This window comes from Marmota monax, unplaced genomic scaffold, assembly GCF_021218885.2.
Source record: "Marmota monax isolate L192 unplaced genomic scaffold, Marmota_monax_Labrador192_F-V1.1 WCK01_AAM20220418_F8-fsc00001, whole genome shotgun sequence".
Lineage (NCBI taxonomy): Eukaryota > Metazoa > Chordata > Mammalia > Rodentia > Sciuridae > Marmota > Marmota monax.
The window spans coordinates 26,354,539-26,377,852 of NW_026693777.1; the positions used below are offsets into that span (position 1 = coordinate 26,354,539).

The following is a 23,314-nucleotide window of genomic DNA, read 5'->3' on the forward strand; positions in this document are numbered from 1 at the left end:
GTGAGAGATGGTGGTGGCCTGCATTGGGTGGGGATAGAAGATAGATTTTAGTGCTCTTTAGGAAATTTGAATAGCACCGGCCTGACTTGTAATGGATGAGTTGTAGTAAAATAAGGAGGAAGAGTCAAGGATGAAGCCTGGGCTTCTGCCTCAGGGAAAAATATACAAAGCATAACAAGAAGAAAAGCCGGGAAGTGGCCCAGGGATGGGAAGGTGGGTTTTGTGGTTGCAATTACTTGCAGGAGAACCAAAGAAGGATTTCTAGGAGGTCGTTGGACATATGGGTCTGAAACCCTAAAGAGATGTATTTGGAAGACAAAGTCATGGCATTGGTTGTAGCAGAAAGGCTACTAAGCTCACGGATGTGCGTGACATAAGTAGAGGAACTGTCCAGAGGAAGAAATTCAGGGCTGGAGAGAACCAACAATCAAGGGATGAGGACAAGAGGAGGAGCGTTCAAAGGAAGCAATGGAGAAGGTACAGCTGGAGAGGCCTGTGCAGTACCACAGGGCCAAGGGAACCATGTGTCATTGTGGAGCAAGTGGCCACTGGTGTCACATGCCACTAAGAAATGAAAGAAGGACTGCAAAATGTCCCCTGGCTTTGGCCACAGGGAAGTTCTGAGTGTCCTTGGTGAGAACAGCTTTAGAGAGGCGAGGCAGACAGACTGCACATTGGGTTGATGAAGAGTGACTAAGAGGTGAGTGTGGACAAGCTGTCAACTCTGGCTGGGTCACAGAGAGAGCGAACAGTTAGCTGGATGAGTGTGTGCAAACGTATGCACATGTGGGTGTATGTATATGTGTGTTAAAGGCTGAAAATTTGACACACTAAGAGTTGACAGGGCGAGGTTGAAGATCTAGGGGAGGGGCCGTCAATCCAGCTGGACCCCTGACTAGAAGGAAGGGACTTCGCCAGAGTCTTTTTCCTAAGGAAATGGAAGGGGGGAGGACAGAGGAAAGCTGGTGCCAAGGTGTTCACACAGGTCTGGTGGCCAGGAGCCCTGAGGCATTGCTATTCCAGTGTTCAAATGGTGACATTGGACAGGATATGCAATCTCTTATTCTTCTTCAGAGAACAGAGGGAAGGAAGGCAGCAGGGCAAGGAGAAAAGAGGAGGAAGGGGGAAGAGATTTGTTTTTCTAATGCTTAGTTTGGATTTTTACCTCCCAGGCAAGGAATCTCAGTTCTAGTCTCTGGGATCCTTTTACCAATTTGCACAGCCCAGTGCCCCAGCTAATTGTGTTGAGCCCACTGGCCAGTCTCAGGATAACACAACCACAGTGTCTCTTTTGCTACTTAACAGGAGGACAATAAGAGACATGCTCAAGAACTGGTCCTCTCAAAGGAGAGTCAAGAAATGCACTGAGTGTAGATGGTTTTAAGAGGGGAATGGAGAGTTAGGCAAACACCTGGGAACAAGGAGAAAGATATGCATTCCAAGGAAGACAGCTCATCTGACATCTGAGCGCAGCAGGACAGGAAGGAATGAGCATCCTAATGCAAATCACAAACCAGAGTAAAGAGATGCTGGTATTAACCTGTCTCTGCCAAGAGTGGTCTATGGAAGGAAAGGGAGCAGAGGTACAACAGTAGAATACGGAGGAAAGGGAAGAGTGTGGGAGTTGACCAGAGAGTGAGGCGCTCACAGAAGTATCAGGAGAGACCAGGTCAAAAATATCCTTGGCCGGATTCTGCGTCAGTAGACAGATTTTCTTACTTGTGTTTATTTGAAGTACGTTCTATTTGCACTGCAAGCTCTTTTGGCAAGATTTTGGAATCCTTTCCCTCAAGGAGGAATTTTGCTGGATGCAATTTCACAGTAAACAGATCCTGTGGAATTTTAAACATATGACCTTGGCGATAGGGGCTTAAGACGGAAGGACTAAAGCAGCTTTACACATTGCTCTGTACTCTGGGTTAGCGACTGGAAGGCAGAGTGACCTGGGAGCTGGGGAGTGAGTGCTGAGGGCCACCAGGCTCTCCTCTTCTGGGGCAGAGACTGTTCTGATGGTTGTATGGTGAGGGAGGGATGAGAACATGGAGGAGCGAAAAATGCTCTAAAAAAAATGGGGGGGAAAGCTTTAAAACTACTCATACCAGAGCCTCCTGGGAGACTTGAGACATAGTCATTAATTATTTTGATAATTAAATCAAACCTCTTGAGGGCAGCATGAAAGTTTTTCTCTGCCAAGTTGTGAGGGTTTTTCCCTAAGACAACTCCAGCTACAGAGGTTGTAGGGAATGCAGGTCCATTTTGGGGAGAGGGGGATGATGCTGTATATCACTCCTGCCTCCTGTGTGTCTGAGGCCTTTGGGGACATCAGTGAGGACCATGGAAAATGCACACACAGACAGAAGGACATTCTAGCCAGAGTGGCCTTGTCACCTAGGATCACTTCAGTAATGCAAAAGACCCTTTTCTTCTGCCCTTAGAGCTGAGCATGCCTACAGACAAGACCCTTCGCACTGTCTGGAATCGTGGTCTCTTGGACCCACAGTTGACCTTACATGGTTCTGGCTCTAACAAATATGGACCCCCACCCTGGCCTGAATCAGTCAAAATATGATCCCCCACCCCCCAACATCTCACCAAGGAATGAGATAGAAAGCTCAAATAATCTTGGAGTATCCTCAGACTGTCACTACAAGACTCAGAAAAACTGAGGCTCAGACCAAGGGGCAGGCCTAAGAGACAGGTGAGAGAGCTGAGATAGTGTTGGTTCAACAATCTGGATGTTTGCAGACAACAAAACAGAGTTGCTGAATTACACATGCCATAGTTGGAGTAGCTAAGTGGAAATGCTATAGAAATACTGCACAAAGAGAGGCCAGTTTTTCACATTAGGCTGACTGCTTGGCCACAGATAATAAAAATTACACATATCCACTATGGGTAAATCCCACTTGCTAGCCTGAGCATTTGAATTTACTGCCAATTTTTTTTTTTTTTTTAACAGAAGAGGGTGCCATACATTAACAGAGACAAGATTTTTCCCCAATAAATTGATAGTTTACCTACTGACACATGAATATTTAGATACAAATGACAGTGCTGGGGGGTTTTGTGCTTGATGGCATGATGAGCCATGACCAAAACATAGATTATATTAAGAATTTAACAGAAATCAGTATATGTAGTCTAATTTGTGCATAATGCTAATAAGATTCTCAATGTCTCATGAAACAGATTTTCTACTCAAGATAGTATATTTATATGAGATTAATTATGTCTCAGCAAAGACATAATAACTTAACTGCAGCATGAGGGACAGAATCTGGCATTGTGGGACCAGGCATTTGACCAACTTGTGACCTTTCTTCCCATCCATCATTTCAAGAAAAATGAGAGAATGAAGTCATAAAAGAGCCATATGCAACCTTGGTTCAACCTTCTTAATTCAGAGATGCAGAAATTATCTATTAGCAACAACTGAATTGTGTCACTATGCCCCTCCCTGTGGAAAAGTCAGCTATAACTTAGGTTTCAAAAAACCTCTGCTACTCACCTGTTCCAACATGTCCTTGGGCAGATCTTCTTGTTCATCCATTGTTAGAATTGCCCGTTTGATTTCATCATTGGATAATTTCAACCTGGAGATGGAAGATTTTTACGTTGTTAGCAATGCTGGCATGAGCAGCACTAACATTTAATACAACTCATTTTGCCACTCCAGCTGCTGAGTTTCGAGCACGGTTTTTCTCAAAGTCTCTCGGTGAAAGCTTCTTTCCTGACAATATAGGATTTTGAAACTAAAAATAGGGTTTTGAAACTGCTTTAACATTCTTTCGGGACTTGGTAATGCTCTGCTAACACAGAGAACAAAGCTGCTATGTTCTATCTTTTAATTTCCTAAAGCAAGGGATCTGAAAATTGGAAATAGGGAAAATACGTGCAATCATTTTCCTTTATATACAGCATCCATGAATTGCAGGTGAGATAACTAAATCCCTGAGTTTGCTATCAGGTTAAAAAATAGACTTTGAGAAGGTTGCAAACTATGCAAACTATAGCTCATGTATAAGCACTTCATAGTTGAGAAGTTTTTACATATGTTATTTCATTTGATTCTCAAAAATAATTTTGTGGTCTCTTTTTTTTTTAATAGGTGGAGAAACTGAGGCTCACAATGGCCAAGTGATTTACCCAAAGTCAAACACAGAAAGTGACAGTACCCATAAAGCCCAGCTCTCCTGTGACTGCTTATCTCCAACGTTTTTTTCTCTCTAAAAACAAATGCTTGTCTAGTTAACATCTCATAGGTAAGGATCTGTGCTTTTGCACAAATCCATTTTCTGTTTTTCTGTCTACCATAAACTTAAATTCTAATTTAATTAGGAATTTGTGACTTAAGTCAGGATAACAAAGTGTGGACTATAGAATATGAGTCATGAATTTAAAATACACTTGTACAAAATGTGTTTTTATAGTGGTCTTAATGGGGGCAAATAATCACAATCACAATATTAGCTGTGACAGCAGTCATTCCTTTGCTTTACTTATAAACCCACATTTACTTCTAACATGCTACTTCCTTGCCACCTAATAATGTGGTACACTATTAACATCACCTCGTCTGTCCTTTAGTCTATGCTTTTCCAGGAGGATCACATTCAAGACTGGAGATAAAGACACAAACACAGATATAGAGCAAGATGTACACGTGCCACATGTAACTTTAGAAGGTAAGGAGGGACTTTGGTGTCAGACAGGCTGGGCCCCAGTCCTGGTTCTGACAATTTCTGGTTGGGAGTTCTTGAAAAATATTTTTATTGAGCCTCAGTTTTCTCATATGTAAAACAGGGATAATGACAACTACATTAAAAAAAAAAAGCATGCACTCATGCATAAGGGTTAAGTGAAATCCACATGAAGTACTTAGCATAGTTCCTGGTCATAGAAATATGGACTCAATAAACTGCACATGTGCCTTACAAGGCACACTTTCTTATGCCAGAAGAGAAGTATCAGTACTTTTGTGACCTTAATATTCACATGCTCATTAAGCAGTGCTTAGTGTGGTTATTATGAACACTTCCCAAAGCACATTCACACCCATTATTTCACCCGTGTTCCCTATAAGAGATAGCATTAGGCCTGGGAGTACTAACAAGGAACTGAAAGATGTATCTTAATCTTAAAGGTGATTGTAATCTTTGGGAGAACTGAATGGTAAGCAGAAATAGGCAAGACCCAAAGGTGTGCAAAACACGCACTCCCACATAAAGGCGAGGGCTGGCTGGGTGGGAGGACTCCAAGACGGTTGAAGAAGCCATGACCCCTAGATGGAATTGGAAGGACATATCACTGTGGACACCCCTGGCTTATCCTTTCCTTTAGATCTTGACATGATTTTGTTCAAACTGTCCACCCAAATATTTAAACTGCATGTTGCTTCATGTGCCAGTGAACAGGAAAGAGAAGGGACACATTTGGACATCCTATTGTACTAACGCCTTTCTCTTCTAGTTCATGTTCTCAAATTCAATTTTAGCATCTAGGCAAAATGGCAGACTCTCCATTGACAAATAAATAAGAACCTTGTCTGACCTGTAGTGCCATCATGACCTCCATGCTGTGGAGGGCAACCCTGTCCCTGGCATATTCTCCAGTTGGTTTCAATCGTTCTTGGGACAATCACTGCTTCATGAACATGTTCACTAGAACATCTTGACAGAAAATTCCCACAATTAAATGGAACCACTTAGCTAAGCTGGCTGAGTAAAGTATACTGAGAAGGGAAAAAACTGCATGGATATCAAGGACTCAAGTGCCCAAGTCCGGAACAGCCCTGAATTCCAGGATGTACACTACAGGCTTAAGTCCATTTCAATGCAAACACCATGGTGTGGTCTTGGAAGGCCAAGGGAAGACTGACGCAACCACTAATGAAAACCAACCAGCCAGGGGAAAACATCTATAATCATCATAAGAAGAGCTCTGCATATAAGAAAAAAAATTAATTAGTTCTGTGTCCTTTTCACACCAAATGGAAGAAACCATTTTATGGTGTAGTTCTGCTCAGTCCTTCTGTTTTGCATTTAAAAGAAAAGGAGTTGAAAATCAGAGCGAGAACAATACTTGAAGTATCAGATTTGCATTTCATTAGCTCCCCATATGGAGTGCAGAACTTTTTGCTTTTGAAATTGTATATATTTATGCTCCTCAACCCCCAGAGGCTGTCTGGACTAAACACTGGCTCTAATTCATAACAATTCTGGTTTCTCTTAATGTGGTCCACAAAGGGACTGGAGACTTTAATGGATAGTACTTAAGAAAATCTACCTGTCAACATAACACCATACACGTGGCCTGTTGGATCAGAAAAAGAAACCCAACCTTGGGGGAGGGGAGAAGGGTTCCCCGCCGGCTGGGATGGTTCTATAGGCTGCAGAGTTCTTAGTATCATCTGTCATCCACAGAATGAGTGTCTAATCTCTGTAATTTAAGGACCCTAACAATTCTAGGCTTTTAATTGCTTTTAAAGCTTGGCAGTGTTCTGGCATGCTGGAGGGTGGCACCTTTAGAGACACCCATTTCAACTTTCTTTACAAGGCAGGAAACAAACCAGGCATCTTTAAACAGTATTTAACTCTACCTTGCTCTACTCAAGCATTTCAAAAATTTGTGGAGAGAGCTGGAACATCAGGCATAATTAAAACAAGTTAAGGATGGATGGCTAGATCAGCCCTAGCTCTGTTTCAGTGGATTGGAGCCAAATCCCCCTATTTAAAGTAGCTTTTTGTGGTTTACGACACCCTGACTGCCATGTCAAGTGAGTATCTGGAAAAAAAAGAATGGCAGAACACTTCATAAAATTGTGTTTTAGGTGGGTTCATTTTGTAATATAAACCTGCTTCCAAGTTTCTTTTTCTCTCTTCATTTTTTGAAAGAAGAGGTCTGTTTTGGAGAATAAAACTTGTGTTTCAGATGGCTACTGTCGCCCATATACATACAATAGAAAAGCTGCTTGAAGAACTATTGTAATAATATGTGCTCATTAAATTGGTTTTTGATAGACAACTGAACAGATCAAGTTCTTAATGGCTTCTCATTCTGAGGTATACCCTGCCCTCTCCATTCTTCTCCTGAGTTTGTGAAAGGCATGTTCCTGGGTCCCTGGAGCTCCCCATTCAAATTCACACCTCTCTGAGAACTTGATGACTAAAGTTGTAAACAATAAACACCTTCCTTACCAGGCGTGAGGAGACCTGCCTGCTTGGCTCCAGAAGGCCACTGCAGGTTCCTAACAAGGGGTCCCCTAGATTTTGTAGCATGTGAGGAGAGCTCTAAAATATAACCACACACTGTGGGCACATGGGCCCATGAAAATACAACCCATGGAATATGCCACTGGCTCTCACTGTGTTGGACTTTGGTGCTAATGATTGCTGGGAAATAAATCCTTCATCAGCTAGATAACAAATAACGAAGTTTGCTAGACTTTGGGATTGAAATACATAGGAAACAGGAAAGACGGAAAGGTAGGAAATCTTGACACCATCTTTGAAATAATCCTAGTCTTTGTCCCTAAGCACAAAATCAGACTCCCAGTCCTATCAAGGGTCCCTCATCAGGTCTCACATGGACAACAGAAAGACTCCTATCTCATGGCTCCCCTGCACTCAGCTCTTGACCCCTTCCAACTCATCCTGCAAAGCCCTGAGACCAAATTTAAAATGTTAATAAAACACATACTGAACTCCTGAACAAACTGCAGTCTCTTGATCCCACGATGTATAAACAGGCCATTAACTGAGCGGCTACCACATATAGGCACCTGCCAGGGACTTCACACACATTAGGGCTAATTCTCACATATCCACTACAAAACTACTACTTTCCTGATCTTGTTGAGGAGAAGGTTATTATGACTTGACCTTGGGCTGACTCATGTCCTTATAAAAGCATAAGATGTGAATCCCAGCCTTTCTTACTGAGTATCATGCAATTCAGTCTATGATCCTCTGCTGCCATGCAGGCCTCTCTTGATTGGCTGCTCCAAGCCTCCATGTAACTCTGCCCTTTGGGACCCACTTCTTCCGGTTACTATTGCTGGAGCCCCTCTCATACCTGGTTGAGCTCCTGTGACCCCTGACTTGTTCCTTGTTCACAAGTCTTCTCGCATGTGTCATTTTTCTTCTCCCGTCAGCCTTGAGCTTTCAAAGGCAGCAACGCTACCTTACGTTTTGGTAAATCCTCTGGCACCTAGCACAGTGTCAGGCAAATACAGGCTCCAAAGTGGGGACTGTCCAGAAAAAAGGTATCAGATCCACTTTCATTTATTTCTTCCCTACTTTAAGGCTTTTCCTAGCTTTCTTTTGTGTATAGGAATAAATTGTCAATGAAAAGGGGAGAATAAAAAAATTCGAACTGGTTGAAAAACTAAATATAATACACATTAAATCAGCTTGATTATTTTCATTTTTAGCACAGCACATTTAACATGTCAGCTTGCGCTTTGCTGATGGGAGAGTAAAACATCTCATCACGGAGAGAAAAGGAAGTGGTACTGAATCCTGTGGGAGAGGAGGTTTTAAACCTAATCAATAAGGCACAACTAACAATAAGGTCAACTGGGACCCAGAATTACTTTGTTAGCCACAAAATGCCTTTTAATTGTGCTCATTGTAACAAAACATACTCATCAAAGTAGATTTTAATAGATAATCTAATAGATACAACACAAGGTCTTTAAATCATCTCCCAGAGAGTTCAGACACATACAAGTTCTAAGTCACTTTCAGCTCTGACACTTTTAGGGTAACAAGGGAATCATACACCAGGAATAAGAAATAATTCCTTCAATAATGGAAAGGGAAACTTGCCAGAAAGAGTTGTAACCTTATCTATAACTAGTGTAATTATCCTGGCTGGCACTTAGCATTGAGGATAATCTGTCTATAAGAAACTAGGTCACAGTTTTCACTCTATAAGCAGTTTGACGCTAAAGAAGTTCAGGGTGATAGCTCTCTTTATCAAGCTGCTTTAAAGTATTCATCTGGGTTGCAAAAGCAAAAAAATATATAGGGAAAGTGTCTCACATTAAACACCACACACACACACACACACACACACACACACACACATCTTTCCCCAAATCTTTATTTAGTTTTGCACTTGAGAATGTTATTTGCAAGAAGATAATAAAACAAACAGTTCAAGCTATAGAAGAAAACTAAGCACACCTTGAAAGTAAGTATCTTCTTAAGGCAGATAGATACTTTATCTAACCTAAGCATGGTTCATGAAGCAAAAATTAGAATAAATACAGCGCCTGCCCATTCACATAGCTTCCAGCTAGAGCAGAAATGAAATACTAACCGGGCGGTTCATGTTACCTTACAAGTTGCATTAAAATTCAGGGATCTCACTAAGGTTCAATTTCTCTTTCACTGAAAGAAACATTTGCTCCCTAAAGTAACATGTATCTGGCCAACAATCAAGCTTCCATGCTGAAAACCTAGCAGCAGCGTTTTGTGTTAAAAGAAACTCAGTCTAAGGGGATCTAATAAGGACCTCTACTTTCCCTCCCTCTTTCCTGATAGTCACCTTATACCAGCCTCATGCACATACGACTTTCCTTCCAAAATGTAACTTATCTTTAAAGCCCCGCATTCAGCATTCTTTACATCTCCATGCCTCTCATAAGCGTTGGGTATCTTTGCCTACTATGAAGTCTCCTTCAGAGAAAAGAAGAAACTAGACACAGAAAAGTTACTTGAAATGCTCAGAATGACCTGACAACTTTGCCTCAAGCTACAATCAGATTCCAGGCTCCCCAATTTCCTTTCTTCTTTTCAAGTTCTACGGCTGTGATGGTTCACTAATTATAAGAAAGATTTCTGAACAGGGCTGAATGGGACAAATTAATATTTCACTGAAGTTTGAGATTTACACAGATTTTTAGGCACAAAAAAACTCAAAAAGAACATGAAATCATATGAGCTTAAAATATAAAAAGGTGAAATACAGGAAGCAAAATAAAATAAAGAGCCATCAACGTGGGTCCTGATTCTGTGACAGTGTTACTCAAAGATAGCCAAGAAGTATAAAACCAGTCAAGTCTACTTTAAAGGCCTGGGAAGAAAATATTGACTTAGGATACATTTTAATTTAAATTTGGAAGTCTGTGGAAATGAAACCCTAAGAGAATTGGCATCCAGCTCTGACATATTTCACTAGGGAAAGTGACCCCAAGAGTCTTCCCTCTAAACAGAAGGGAACCCAAAGATCTGTACTCAGCAGGTACAATTAAAGAGATTCAAATGAAATGATAAATGCGTGGCTTTGAGCCACAAAATAGAAAAGTTGGTCCTACTAGAAATGTTTACTCAACCTCAACAATACCTTGACAGCAGGATGTTGCAATTCTGAGCCCTCCGACCATCAATCACTGAAAGCTCTTTGACTTTCATTTTGGAACTCAGTGTGTCATCGGTGGCATCTGTTTCTTTCTATAAAGAGCACAAAAGAAATCCATCAAAGTCAGTGACTTTCAGACACCAGACTTCACATTTTGTGTACACACGCGTGTGCACGAGTGTGCGCGCGCACACACACACACACTATACACTATACACATACACAGATAGATGAGACTGAGATGGTGAGGTGGGGAGTGTAGGGAGGTGGTGGCATTGAAACAAAGGCTACAATCTAGTTAGTTGGTAAAGAGAAATAAGAGAAGCTGACCACCCACATTTGAAAAAGCATTATCTGGAAGAACAGAGCTTCCAAGTTGAAGATGCTAAGTGTGCATAAATTATCAATGAGTGATGTCCTCCTTTTGTCCCCCAAATCCCCACAGACAGCAGACAGAAGAACTGTCATTATGAATCAAGCTCAGCTGAGGCTTGCCATTGCTGGTCCCGCCAATTGCAGGGTCCATTCACCCCAGAACCATTTGCATCCTGAGCACTTCAAAAAGCTGAACAATAAACCCTCCCAAACTTCTTCATGTGCAACAGGAAGCTCCCAAGGCCAGATGGCACCTTTCATTACACTGGAAGCTTGATGGACAGTGGGGAGGGGGCAGCTCAAGACATGAGCTCAGTTACCTGAATTAACAATGAAACACCACTTCAGATTCTGGGCTGTACTAAGCAGTGAGGGCCAGTCGCAATTATGGTGGAATAGGCAAAAATCAATTATATATAAAATGCAATTTGATTAAACTGCACATCAGAGGTTTAGATAATAACAAAAGGTTCAAGGTGAAGAAAACACGGACCAGTTTGATAAATAGCAAATTTGATATTATTAGTAGTCAAGATCAATTAAAAATGGATTATGGTGTTTTAAAAATGTAAGGAAACCAAAGAGCTCTGGAACTGTATAACAGTTTAGGAAATAAAGGCAATATAGAATCTATAATATGAATCAACTTGAGACCCAAAGCCAGTGTCTCTTGTGCCGAGGCTTCAGGCATACCTCCAGATATAAAGTAAGAGTTGAAACCCAATGTGGAATTACCTAGACATTGCATTATACTCTCTAAACAACAAAACAGGATCACTGAGAAGTTTTGAGCTTATAGTGAGCCAAGAAGTTACATTAAGCAAGGTTTAGGTAGTAGCTCACTTACCTGCTTGGAGTTACTGTTCACAAAGAAATCCTACAGCCATGGCAGAGGCATGGAAAAGGCAAATCAGATACATGCAATTCAGAAATCACAGCAACAAATGGGGGAAAGTCAAAGCAGTCAAGGAAATTGGTGGTGCAGGGTAAAAGATGATCAGTGCTCCTGCGATCGCCAGTGAGAGATGATGACTGTGAGAATCTGGCTGAAGATATAGTGAGGAGCACAGCACAAAGCACTGGGGTAGAGGAAGATGACTACATGTGTTGCACGCAATTGCCAATGTTGGTAAATGAAATTTAAAATGGAAAAGGACTTAGAATACGCCAAAGGGACCCAAGCTGCGTAAGGAACAAATTCTCTTAGACTGGGCTCCATTCACTTAACACATAAATTTTTACTTGAGTCACCTTTCCATTGTTCAGTACCACCAGAAAAATATTATTTTGGGGTTGTATGTGGGAATAATCTACTATCTTCTTATATCATAAGTGAGGATTAAGAAGAGACAAGTTGAACAACCTAAGTCGGTGATATTAACCCTCAGTATCCCTAAGAGGGTCTGAACAATGCCTGAAGGTGTAAGGGGTCTGCATGAGGAAAAGGAACATGCAATCCAGAGGCAAGCAGTGGTTCACAGGGTGTGCAGCCATTGGTGGCCCATCCCGACTGCCCCAGGGCTGTTCAAGTACCCTGGGGCAATAGCCTCATCTTGAAATAGTATTTAGAAAAGACTTGGAGTAAAGAAGGGAAAGAAGAAGAGGTAATTGACATGTTATGAGAAAGTGACAGTTTTTTCATTGCATACTTTTGCAAGGCTGGAATGAATAAAGCTTTGGTGTGCAAACACACCCCAGTTTTTGGGTGAACAGCTTGCACAACCAGCATTTGCTCAGCAGATTCCTTAAGGTCTCATTGGTCTTGGCAGCACTGCCAAGGCCAATTTTACACAGATGAGCCGTTCACATAATTCTTCTAGTGGGAAACAGAGTGTGTCTTCTTCCCCTTGCTTTACCCATACAAGGAGGACTGTTTTGCTAAAAAGGCATTTACAAAATAAGTTGATAACCACAAGAAATATTTTTTCTCCTCTGATAGCCCAGATTTCTTTTGTCCCTATTATAACTGCCAAGATTTCTACTCAGAAGCTCCTTAGGACTCTTCTGTGAAAATAGTTTCCTTTCAAGGGCAGAAAAGACTATGGTGAAATGAACCCCATGAGGTCATCTTAACCCTTCTTCTTTTTTTTTTTTTCCCACCCTCTTTCTTAAAGAGAAAGTTGCTACTTGAACTTAGATCTTGCTCCATCTGGCCATCAAAGATGAAACTTATGAAGTTCTCTGGCCAAGTATCCTATATCTTCTGATCCCATTTATCAGGAAATTGGGACTTCTGACCTCTAGCGTACTAGTCTATAGAATCAGGCAGCTGTCATTTATTGGTTGTGTGACTTGGGGCTCAGTTTATCTGTAAAAATGGGGTCAACAGCTAGATTATTAAATGTGAGGATGCAGGTCAAGCATCACTCACAGTACCTCACAGTCATTTATGAGCTCAATACTAGAAAGGTATCATGTGACATTATTTTATTGTTCAAACTGACAATCAAGTTCATGTTTTGCCTCTTTCAGCTAAGCTGCAGAAAGGCTGTCAAGATTTTCCTTTGTTACCACCAGCAGCAATAAGTATGACTGTTAATAGCTATGTCACACATCTTATCTTTCCAGAGGTGAGGATAAAGAATACCATGGGAGGATTTGGTTAATTGCTAGCCTAAAGAGTACACTTCTTTAAAAAAAAAAAAAATATATATATATATATATATATATATATATATATATATAAATAAAAAATCAATGGACCTTTATTTAATCAATTAATTTATTTATTTATATGTGGTGCTGAGAATTAAACTCAGTCCCTCACACATGCCAGGCAACTGCTGTACCAGGGAGCCATAATCCCAGCCCAAGATTACACTTCCTTAAAGGTCTGTTAATTAATATATTATGAATAAAAATCACAAACCTTATGAGTTTCATTACAAGGGGCATGTTAGAAATAAAGATGCTTCCAGGCCTATTTGAAGAAGTAAGTTAATATTCTTTTTGGAACCTTAAATTATTCACTCAAAAATCAGAAGCGAATATAAAAAGATACTTCTAATTGGCTTTGGTCAAATATGATAGGATCGCCTATATTTGGCTCTAACAGGATGTCTGATTTTTCTGGATGATATGGTGAAGTGCTTAGGGCTTGGAATATAAATAGAAAGTTGGCACTTGCATTTTCAGGAACCACTGATGATAGAGTGCTCTAAATAGGAATCCACAAAGAAGAAATGACCTAATACTTCATAGATAGTGACGATCCTTATAGGAACAATTCTCAAACTTTGAAATATCTTGGTAAAATCTGATTAAAGGTGGGAATTTCACTACAGAAAAAAAATGCATCTACTAATACTTACATAAAAATCTGTATCTGATTAACCCTTACCATGAAGCCCAGTTACAGAACCTTTAACCTTACATCCAGACTGAAAAAAAAAAAAAAAACACTATTCACAATTTTCTTTTTTGCCTTCATATGCCAAGGGTAAGGGTCAAGGTTGCTGAAATAAATATGTTAAATCATATCATTTTTAATGTGCAAATTAGAGGTACAGAATAATGAAAACTATAAAAGGAAAAAAACTTTGAACATTTATAAAACAGTCAGAAGAAGATATTACTCATGTTTCACATGGGACTCAAAAACGACTTATATATTACAAATTAGAAGTAAAGGTCAGATTTAGTAAATAAGAGATAACTACTGTCTAGTAAAGACTGGACACTAGTTATCTCTTGTTCCCTAAATCACAGCACAGAGGATTTGAAATGTTATATCATGTACTGATAACAGGATCTTAAATGAAGGGCTATCCTTGGGCAAAGAGTGGGAGGAAGAGAGCCGGAGTGTTAATATGTTGCTATAGAGCCATGACTCTCTTCCATTCATTCTCCTTCTGTTCAACTGTATAGATAAGGAGAAATGAGTTTACAGCATGTCAGGAGGAAATTTTCCCATAAAACAGACATGAATACTGCTTAATTGTATCTGAAATAATACTACTAAGCAACATGCTACACTATGTACTAAGTCTCTTGTGGCTGACTTGGAAATCAGTATTGATGTAGTTTCAGTGAGGAAAAAGAAGTCCTGAGATTCAAGAAATTGACTTTCAAATGACGTTTTGGAATGTGAGCAGGGAAATAACGGCATGCTTTTAAATTCCATTTCATGTGCACGTAAGCTTACACAATCAGCTCTGCACACCTTTGATAAATGCACTGGAAAAAAAATCTGAATAGGAGTGGTCTTGTTCTTAAAACTAGAGTTAAAAGAAAATCCTCTACAAAGTCTGGTATTCATAATGAATAAAACCATGAATTAAGAACAAAGTGAAACTGAGAACTACGCCACTGATTATGCTACCTGTTGGGGCACTGAATACATACTAAACCAAATTTTCAGTATCTGCAATATAGGAATAATATCCTCCTCATGGAGTTAAGGGTAAGTATTAAATAAGAAAATAAGCAAAGAACTCTTAGAGAGTTAAATTTTAGGGTTGATAACATTGAGAACTATGTTTATAATACTCAGCATCAGAAATGTAATGGATACTTAATGCTGATTATCATCTTTTAGTTCACATTATGGTTATTAACAGATTTTCTCACCTCTGCTTTTATACTGTATGTTGTACTGTGGAACTCTGCAAAAGTTGAACACATTTTAATCTTTCAAAGTACATAATATAAATGCTTGATTTTAAATATATTTCTCAAATCAACCAGATGTTTTATATACATGTGTTTTATATGCGATGTTTTATACATATATATGTTTACACATACAAGCAAATGTATGTGTAAATGTGTATCTATATTTATATAGGTATACATGTGTAATATAGACACGTATGTATATACTTCCTAAGCGTCATTCCTCATTCAACTAAATAAACTAACCTGATATTGCTGAGATTTCTCAAATTCATACTCTGTGTAGGGTCCTATTGCATGCATGCAGGTAATGATATTCATGTCTCCCCTTGCCTCTCTGAAATATTTATTTAGCCAAACAACTGGATGTGGTCCAGAGAGTTTGACCAGGGTTTCATAACTCAGCAGGGAGGAAAGAGGAGACACCATGGAAAAAAATAGGTTTCCAGTGTTCATTTGGGGATAGAAAAGAGAGCAGTTCAAATGTGGTGATAATTATATAATGTACTGCCAAGACTGAAATGAAAATGCATAGTTCTTTGATGTTGCCATCGTGAGATCAGGGGACATTCAATGATAGGAACTTTGTTTCCTTTACTCTGTACTACATATTCCAACTAGAATGTCTGTATCTTTTGATTTTTATGGCTCTCAACATTTAGTAAATCCAATAAAACGGCTTAAATTACCCTCATTTGGAAAATATACTTATGGTTTAAAAATTCTCATCTCTCGTTCTTGTGTCAAAAGGTGTTGAAATTTTTCTTCAGGAAGTGCTGCTGAAAAATCTGGTCACAACTAATTCTACTTACCAATCTACTTAGTGTTAAGTACAACTAACATGTTCTAGTCTATCCTGATTGGAACAGCTACTGATTACTTAAACAGTGTTGGTTGCTAGGAGACAATTACCCAATTGCTGGGCTTTCTGCAATCCCGTCTCCCAGAGCTCTTGAGAATTGTCCACATATTTGTCCCAGAGCATTTTGGCAGCATCTTCCTGCACCTTCTGCTGAAAGCCAGTTAATTATGAGTCTTATAACCTTGGGTCTTTCAACCACTTGCCTTCATAATAAATGCAACCCACGTGCCCAGACTTGAACAGCATCATTTGGGATACTGCTGCTTTCCCTTCCTTTAAAATACTTCTCTAAGTTCTCAAATCTTCATTTTAGGCAACCAGCGTGGACCAGCATTAGCAAGTGAAACTCATGTGGAAAAGCAGTGGGATATGTAATCAGGTCAAAGGATCATTTGAATTACTAGGAAATTTGCTAAAATGTCCTATGACTTCATGACAAGGCCCAGGGGATACCCTTCCTGGGACAGGAGACTGGGGCAGTGGGAGGGAGAAAGCATATGGCAGCCAATCAGCCAATCAGTCTGGGGCTCAGAGCACCTGCAGGATGACTCCACACATACTCTTTGTTTGTTCTTTCAAAGCTAAGCTCTCTTGCTTTTTACTGGACAATGCCATACCTTTGTTTTCTTCATTTTCCTTTATTTGGTGTGTAATATATTGTACAAGTTGCCTTCTTATTTATGGAGGGGCCCAGCTGAAGGTCCTTGTTTTTTTAGGGTTTATGTCATTATGGCAGGTTTTATTTCAAACTTTATTAAACTAGCACAACAGTTGCTAGAGAAGCTTGTCCTCTCTTTGAGCAAAATATTCTGGCTAAATATACTCCCCGCCCCCCTGAAACTCCCCATTTCAGATGCATTGAAGACCACTTGAAATAATAATGAAAAAAAATCTTTAGCTTTTGCTTCTCCCCTAGTTTCAGTCCATCTTTTCCCTTGGTGCTTAGTATTTTTCTGAGACATTCTTTCTTGGGAACCAAGCCAAGTAAGCCAACTAGGAAGTCTATGGCTTGCTTGAGGGTACTCCACCCTGGGCATGATTCATGCAGGAGTGCAGGGCCTTCTCGAGCAGCCCAAGGAAAGCCCCAGTGGGGGTGCGTATTGTGGGCTCCCTTGACCATTCCTCTCCTTCGGCCAGCCTCTTTCTCCTCACACTCCTGGCTTAGTTTTCCCTTCTCAGGGATCTGGTCAACTGTTTGGGCCCCACCTTTCTTTTGTTCTTCTGGAACTATCCATATACTGTATGGATATGAAGAGTCTTGTCTACCCTTAAGAACTCTACTAATAGGACGTCTGGAGGAGCAAGAGGTACCATTTGGATGTGCCTAGGGCTTACCCAGAGATGATGCCTGCTGGGTCTTGCCAATGTGAATAGCTGGCAAGCACCAAGTCACGTGTTCCTGCTGCCATTACATAAGATTTGCTCACTTTTCCGTAGCTTCTCTGGTGCTGTTTGGGTCACTGCCATCTCCACACTTACTCAGCTTCTGCAAGCCCCCCACCTAGCCTATCAAGCCTATGACGTACAGTTAAAAACTTTTCCGCAGGTTCTAGTTAGCGGCCAAATTATAGTATTTACTAATGCCGGTGCTTCTAAAGCATCCAGCTATTTCAAAAAGCATTTTGCTTCTGAGAGTATTCATTTGATGTGTACTTTTTAAAAACTCAGTAAACCAAAATGGCTTCAGAAACAAATACTGTGAGGTGACAATATAGGTCACATATCTCCCTATTTTTTCCTAGCAACCCATTTTGACTACACACAGTGACAATAAAATACAGACCTCTTTACACCAATGGAGACAAGGTCTTGGACACATACCGCGATACACAGAGCTCATATACCTTCAACTGTTCACACACACACACTGACAGGCACTTGAACGAATATGGGGACACACACACGGTGTTGCTTTGCAGGAACATAGCAGGGCAGACCATGTGGCACAGAACTAAGATGCTTATCAGATCAGTTATGGCAGATGGCCTGGGGATCATGCACAAGGACGTGATTATTTTACTTTTTTTGGCATCTGTAGGGCACATGCTATTACCTGCTGTCTTTGGTAGGCAGAGAAAGTTCTTTCCAGGTCTTCGAGATCTAGAATTTTGAAGACTTTTGTGTCATCAATTTCGGTCCATACCGTTCCTTCCAGTTTGTTCTAGAAACATCAAGTGAATAAGTTTCTCTGGTTTTTAGTTGTATACATAAAGAATAGACATGGTTATTTCTAGAAAAAGTGCTGCTATCCCCAATTTTTCATTCTACACAACACTCAAACAACTTGTCAATATTTCAGAAGCTTTACCACTTAAATATCTGAGCGAGTTAGAACCCTGAGTCCACACAGGAAAATGAAGTCCTTTAGCAGTCAGGGCTGTTTCTTTCTTTCAGTGAAGACACACCGAGTGGCTAAGGCTAATCTACCAGCAGCAACATGGGAACCAATGGCTCACCTCAGGCAGCTTCAACCAGTTGAAGGACTTCAGGGCATTTGTGGGCTGAGGAATGTTTTTCTTCTTGAGTGCCAGTCCCATTGGCGCACCGGGAGGTGGCAAGACTCCCCCTAAAGGAGGTGGCCCTGGGGGAGGGGGAGGGCCTCCTGGGGGAAGGGGAGGTGGTGGAGGAGGTAGCACTCCTGGCAGGGGTGGGGGTGGTGGGGGAGGAAGGAGGGACCCAGGCACTGAGGAAGGAAAGGGCCCCCCTGGTGCTCCAGGCGAGGGTCCTCCTGGGACTGAAGCACAGATGGCCCTCTGAAAAGATACAAGGAGAAAAAGAGGAAATCAATGGAAGAAAGAAGTTCACTGGATGATTTTGAGAATCTGTCACTTGGCCTTAAGTAGGTACCATAGAGAAATCTCGCACTTGTGAGAACAGGGGTTTAAAGGCCTGGTGAGTTTGGGGCTTTATGGACTCAGTTGAGTCACCCTTTGTGTTTGACACTTGAGAGCTTATCTACGGAGCATGCACAGCTCTCTCACCTTTCATGTCATCATACAATTTGGTTTTCATGAAATTGGTTTTCACGGTAAAAGCTAATATGATTTCCTCTGCTTTTTGTACAGAGCTAGTACTAAAAACGTGCCCCACCCCCAACCTCTGCTACCAATACAAGATTACAGAGGGAGCGGGTCTCAAAGCTACTGTGATCAACCGTGAGATATCTCAGATCTATGTAAATTGCCTATGTAAGGTTGCTGGGATCCAGGATAAGGAAGGCTTTGGCAGATGCCCGAGAATGCAAGACACCCGTGGCCCTCACCCTGCTGAGCTCATGGAGCTGTGCTGTGAGGTCCGCCACCTGCTGCTTGACTTGCTTATGCTCAGTAGTCTCCTTTTCAAGTTTCTCTTTCATTTTATTTAAGGTCTGCATCATTTCTTCCTTCTCTTGGGTCTTAGCATCACATTCTCTCTCTTTCTTTTCCAGTTTCTGTTGCAGCTCATTGTGCTCTACGCATAGAAAAAAAAAAAAAACAATTGAATATGAAAATGGGAGGTTCTTCAAGGCAAAAATAGCTTTCCTACAAAGAAAACCAGCTCTTCTTCAGCTTGGTACCGTTCCTCCTCCCCACCAAAGGGAGACCCCCAGGCTAACATTGCTCATGCTTGAAGGGCTTCAGATGAACAACTCCACTAACTACAATGTTAACCCAAGTAGAGACCCTGAGACCATAATTCTAAAAATGAAACAAAGTTTGAGTAACTATTTGTGGAGGAGAATGTTGGGTAGCTAATTCAAAATCCTGTCACAGAAATGGCCCCTGAGCCCCACTAGGAAATAAACGAATGTTAAAAGGGCCTCTTCTCACAAATTAGAAATGGGACAGGGAGATGAGTGAGGATTGCTGGCTCTGTCCCACTGGCGGAAGGGCTGAAAGGGAGGCTCTGACATGATTAGAAGCTGCTGCAGACCACGTCATCAGCGTGACACCAACTTGTTTCTCCCATTCCCTTCTCAGAAGGCCATCTGAAGTATTTTATGCTTCCAGCAAGCTATTAAAACTCGGGAAAGCAAATGTTATCATCTCAGTATCAAATACCTTAAGGACAGGAGTGTAGGTTGAGCATGAAAATCAGTAATGTGGGGAGAAAAATATTAGCTCTCAGCTGTGGTTTCCTGCTTCCCTAGTCCTGCTCTAATGGAACAGGGCACCCGATTTAGCAGGACACTTATTCACACTGCCAGCGAATATGTGCTTGCTGACAAGAGTGATGAGCTTTGGAAAAGAGAAAGAATTAAGTTTAGGCTGAAGATTTTTATTTCAAATACTTGGCCCCAATTCCTATTCTTTTTATATCAATAAATCCACCAGAGATATAACCCACTGAGGCTAAGTTATACAAAGTTAGTCTCTATTTTTTGAGTTTGATAACACATTTAAATTCTGTTGTCTCTGTCCCTGACCTTCTCTTTTCGTGTCCCCCAGAATTGCGATTTGCAGGGAGAGGCATGAACCATTAAAATGCTTGGGTTTTGGCAGCCTTGGAGTTAACCACTGACCCACTTCTACCACTCTGTGGATGCATCTCTGACCTCCTTGGATCTGCATCTAAAAACTACCTCACCGTATCCCCTTTTCCTTTTTCTGTCATCATGTCATTTCTCATTGAAAACAACAAGCCGAGGGATTAGCGTTCTTCTCACAGGAATGCCACTGACAAATCCTGCTGCCTCAGAATCCTAAGAGGTCTTGACATTCCAGTACCTTCCAGACCCCACACTAAGTAGGCTATTCTGTAGGCTGGAGCAGGGCTTAGGAGACTGTGATTTCCAAATGCTCCTTAGATGATCCTAGTTTAATGCCAGGTGTGGGAAGCTCCAGTCTAAAGACACGCCCATACATAGTCTGCATTGACTATATATTTGCTAAGCTTTCATTGAGTACTTCCTGGGCAGGCTCTCCACCAAAGACAATTTTCCTCCAAATATTCTTCACCTTTCAGGTCCATGGAACTTTCTGCTCTACACAGCCTCTGCCTCCTCACTAATTTGTCAACATGTGCCCTTTTGAATCTAACTTTGCTTTCCTAAAGCCCAAGAAAAGGATAGAAGATCAAATCTTCAATCTTTCCTCTTTTATACTATACCCATGACTTCACTTTAAACAATCCTGTTCCTCTCCCTGACCTTGGGGATTCTCTCCTCTACCACCTCAGCCACCTGCATCTTGTAATAACGGCTGTCATTTATTGTGCCAGATACCATGCTAACGTTCTATTTGTTTTGACACTTTATCTTCACAACATCCCTGTGAGTTAGGTTTAATCTTCACATTGCAGAAGGGGAGGCTGGAGGGGAAGAGAGGACATAACTTATCCTGTTCAGGGAATCAGGGAAGGTGGAGTTATTATGGTGCAAATACTTATGTCCCAAGTGCTCTCCTCAGCTGCGAATCTCCATGCTCTGGGGTGGAATAGTATTCCTCAAACACCCACTCATGGATCATTTTCTCCTTGGTTTCATCTCCCTTTACCCTAACTTTTAGTCAATGTTTCTATTCTTTCCACAGCAGTTCCTGAAATTTAATTGTAAAAATGCATGCAGAGCCTCAATTATTAGAGATCAGCATAGATACATATGGGAACTAGTTAACAGAACAGGAATTCACATTTGGTATTTTCCTGTATCAGCGGTGCTTTTGTGCTCAACGGCAAAGGATAAATGTGATGAGAGGAAAGGAAATGCTCAGCCATCTCCTGGACATTCTTTTCAGAGCATTAACTAATGGGGTGAGTGCTACTGCATTTCATTGGCTGTGACTGTGTAACTTGGACAAGGAAAAGGAAGTCAGCTGACCAGTATGGTGAAAGAGCGGCGGCTAGGATTAGGGCTGTTCTCACAAAACAGCCAATTTTAATTTGCTAATATTCTGAAGGAGGTAGGAAAGCTATCCATTTCTGTGAGTGGCTGGCACCATGAGGAACACAAGGGGGATAATATCAAAGACTTATTCAAATACTAACAACTGGCTTGTTGTAGTTTTATAACACATATCTTTACAATTGTCATTGATTTTCTGCATGATTTCTCTTTTTATGATGGGTGCCAAATTGAGGTCATGGAGAGAATTGGGATGCTGAGACCCAGTGGGTTACGGCTGGGGTTACGCTTCTCTTTTAAAGTTCTGGGCAAAATTTCAAAATTCTAGAGTCCCTTATTCTATTTCTTAAGACCTGAAGTATTTAAAGAGCAGCTATGGGGCAGAAGAAGGGTCTGGATGATTGGTAGTTAAGAACATTTGAATTAACAAATACTAAGCAGCATATGTCACAAACTCTTCAAAAAATTTATGTGATTATAAGCCAAGAAATAAAATATTTCAGAATCAGCATGACAATTAAAATTGCTTGGTTCAAAAAAAAAGCCTGTGCAAAAACCCCTCAAGACATGGAAAAAGAAAAGTTCCTTGATGTTCGTAAGTCAACAGGAAACGTCAGTACAAAGATAGGAAGAGCAGGGTTGTCACCCAACAACCAACGACACGTCCCCTGCTCTTGTCAGGGTCACCCAACAATCAGTAACGCCGCGTCTTCTTTTGTGAGGGCCTCACCGCTTACCTTTTCTCATTTTTTCTGCTTGTTCTTTCCACTGCTTAACTTCATTTTCATTAACCAACCTGTATAAGTTAAACGAGTACTCATTACAAAAGGTTGACCACTAAATGCATTCTCCCTGGGTACAAAAATAGTCTACTGCAGAGAAAATCCTCAGTACATGCTTGATACCCATTTAAACCCAGACGTTGCTTACAAATATTGCATGTGCTTATAGAGTGACTTTATATTTGATCCTAGGATAAAATATATGTCTTATATTATCACCATTATGTCACAGGCAGTGGAATAAGAAGAGACTCACATTCGTACGACATTCTTAATATTAAAGTTTTCCAGAGGTGTGGAGTCGGGGTCCTGTCCTTTGTCATTTTGGATTACTATCTGCTGTATGATTCTGTCCAGCAGTAGCCAGTACTGAACAGTGTTACCACTCCTCTTGTCTAAAAAGGAAAAGAATGGTGGAGGAAATCATCAAGTTGTTTGTAAACTGAGTATTTCCCAACAATGGTCACGCTTTAAAGCCACAGATCCAAAGAGATG

General features: G+C 40.9%; 1 protein-coding gene across 4 annotated transcripts in view; it reads right to left on the minus strand.

Moving 5' to 3' along the window:
* Daam1 (dishevelled associated activator of morphogenesis 1) overlaps positions 1–23,314 on the minus strand; it is a 176,669-nt gene that overhangs the window by 21,032 nt on the left and 132,323 nt on the right. For 3 of the 4 annotated variants that reach the window (XM_058584620.1, XM_058584621.1, XM_058584622.1), the window contains exons 11-18: positions 23,076–23,214; positions 22,775–22,833; positions 19,479–19,666; positions 18,673–18,969; positions 18,270–18,377; positions 11,588–11,617; positions 10,351–10,457; positions 3,509–3,593 (exon numbers count right to left, since the gene is read on the minus strand). In XM_058584620.1, coding sequence (XP_058440603.1) covers positions 3,509–3,593; positions 10,351–10,457; positions 11,588–11,617; positions 18,270–18,377; positions 18,673–18,969; positions 19,479–19,666; positions 22,775–22,833; positions 23,076–23,214 — 1,013 coding nt within the window. The remainder of the gene's footprint in view (positions 1–3,508; positions 3,594–10,350; positions 10,458–11,587; positions 11,618–18,269; positions 18,378–18,672; positions 18,970–19,478; positions 19,667–22,774; positions 22,834–23,075; positions 23,215–23,314) is intronic. The other variant, XM_046461283.2, reaches the window with a different exon arrangement.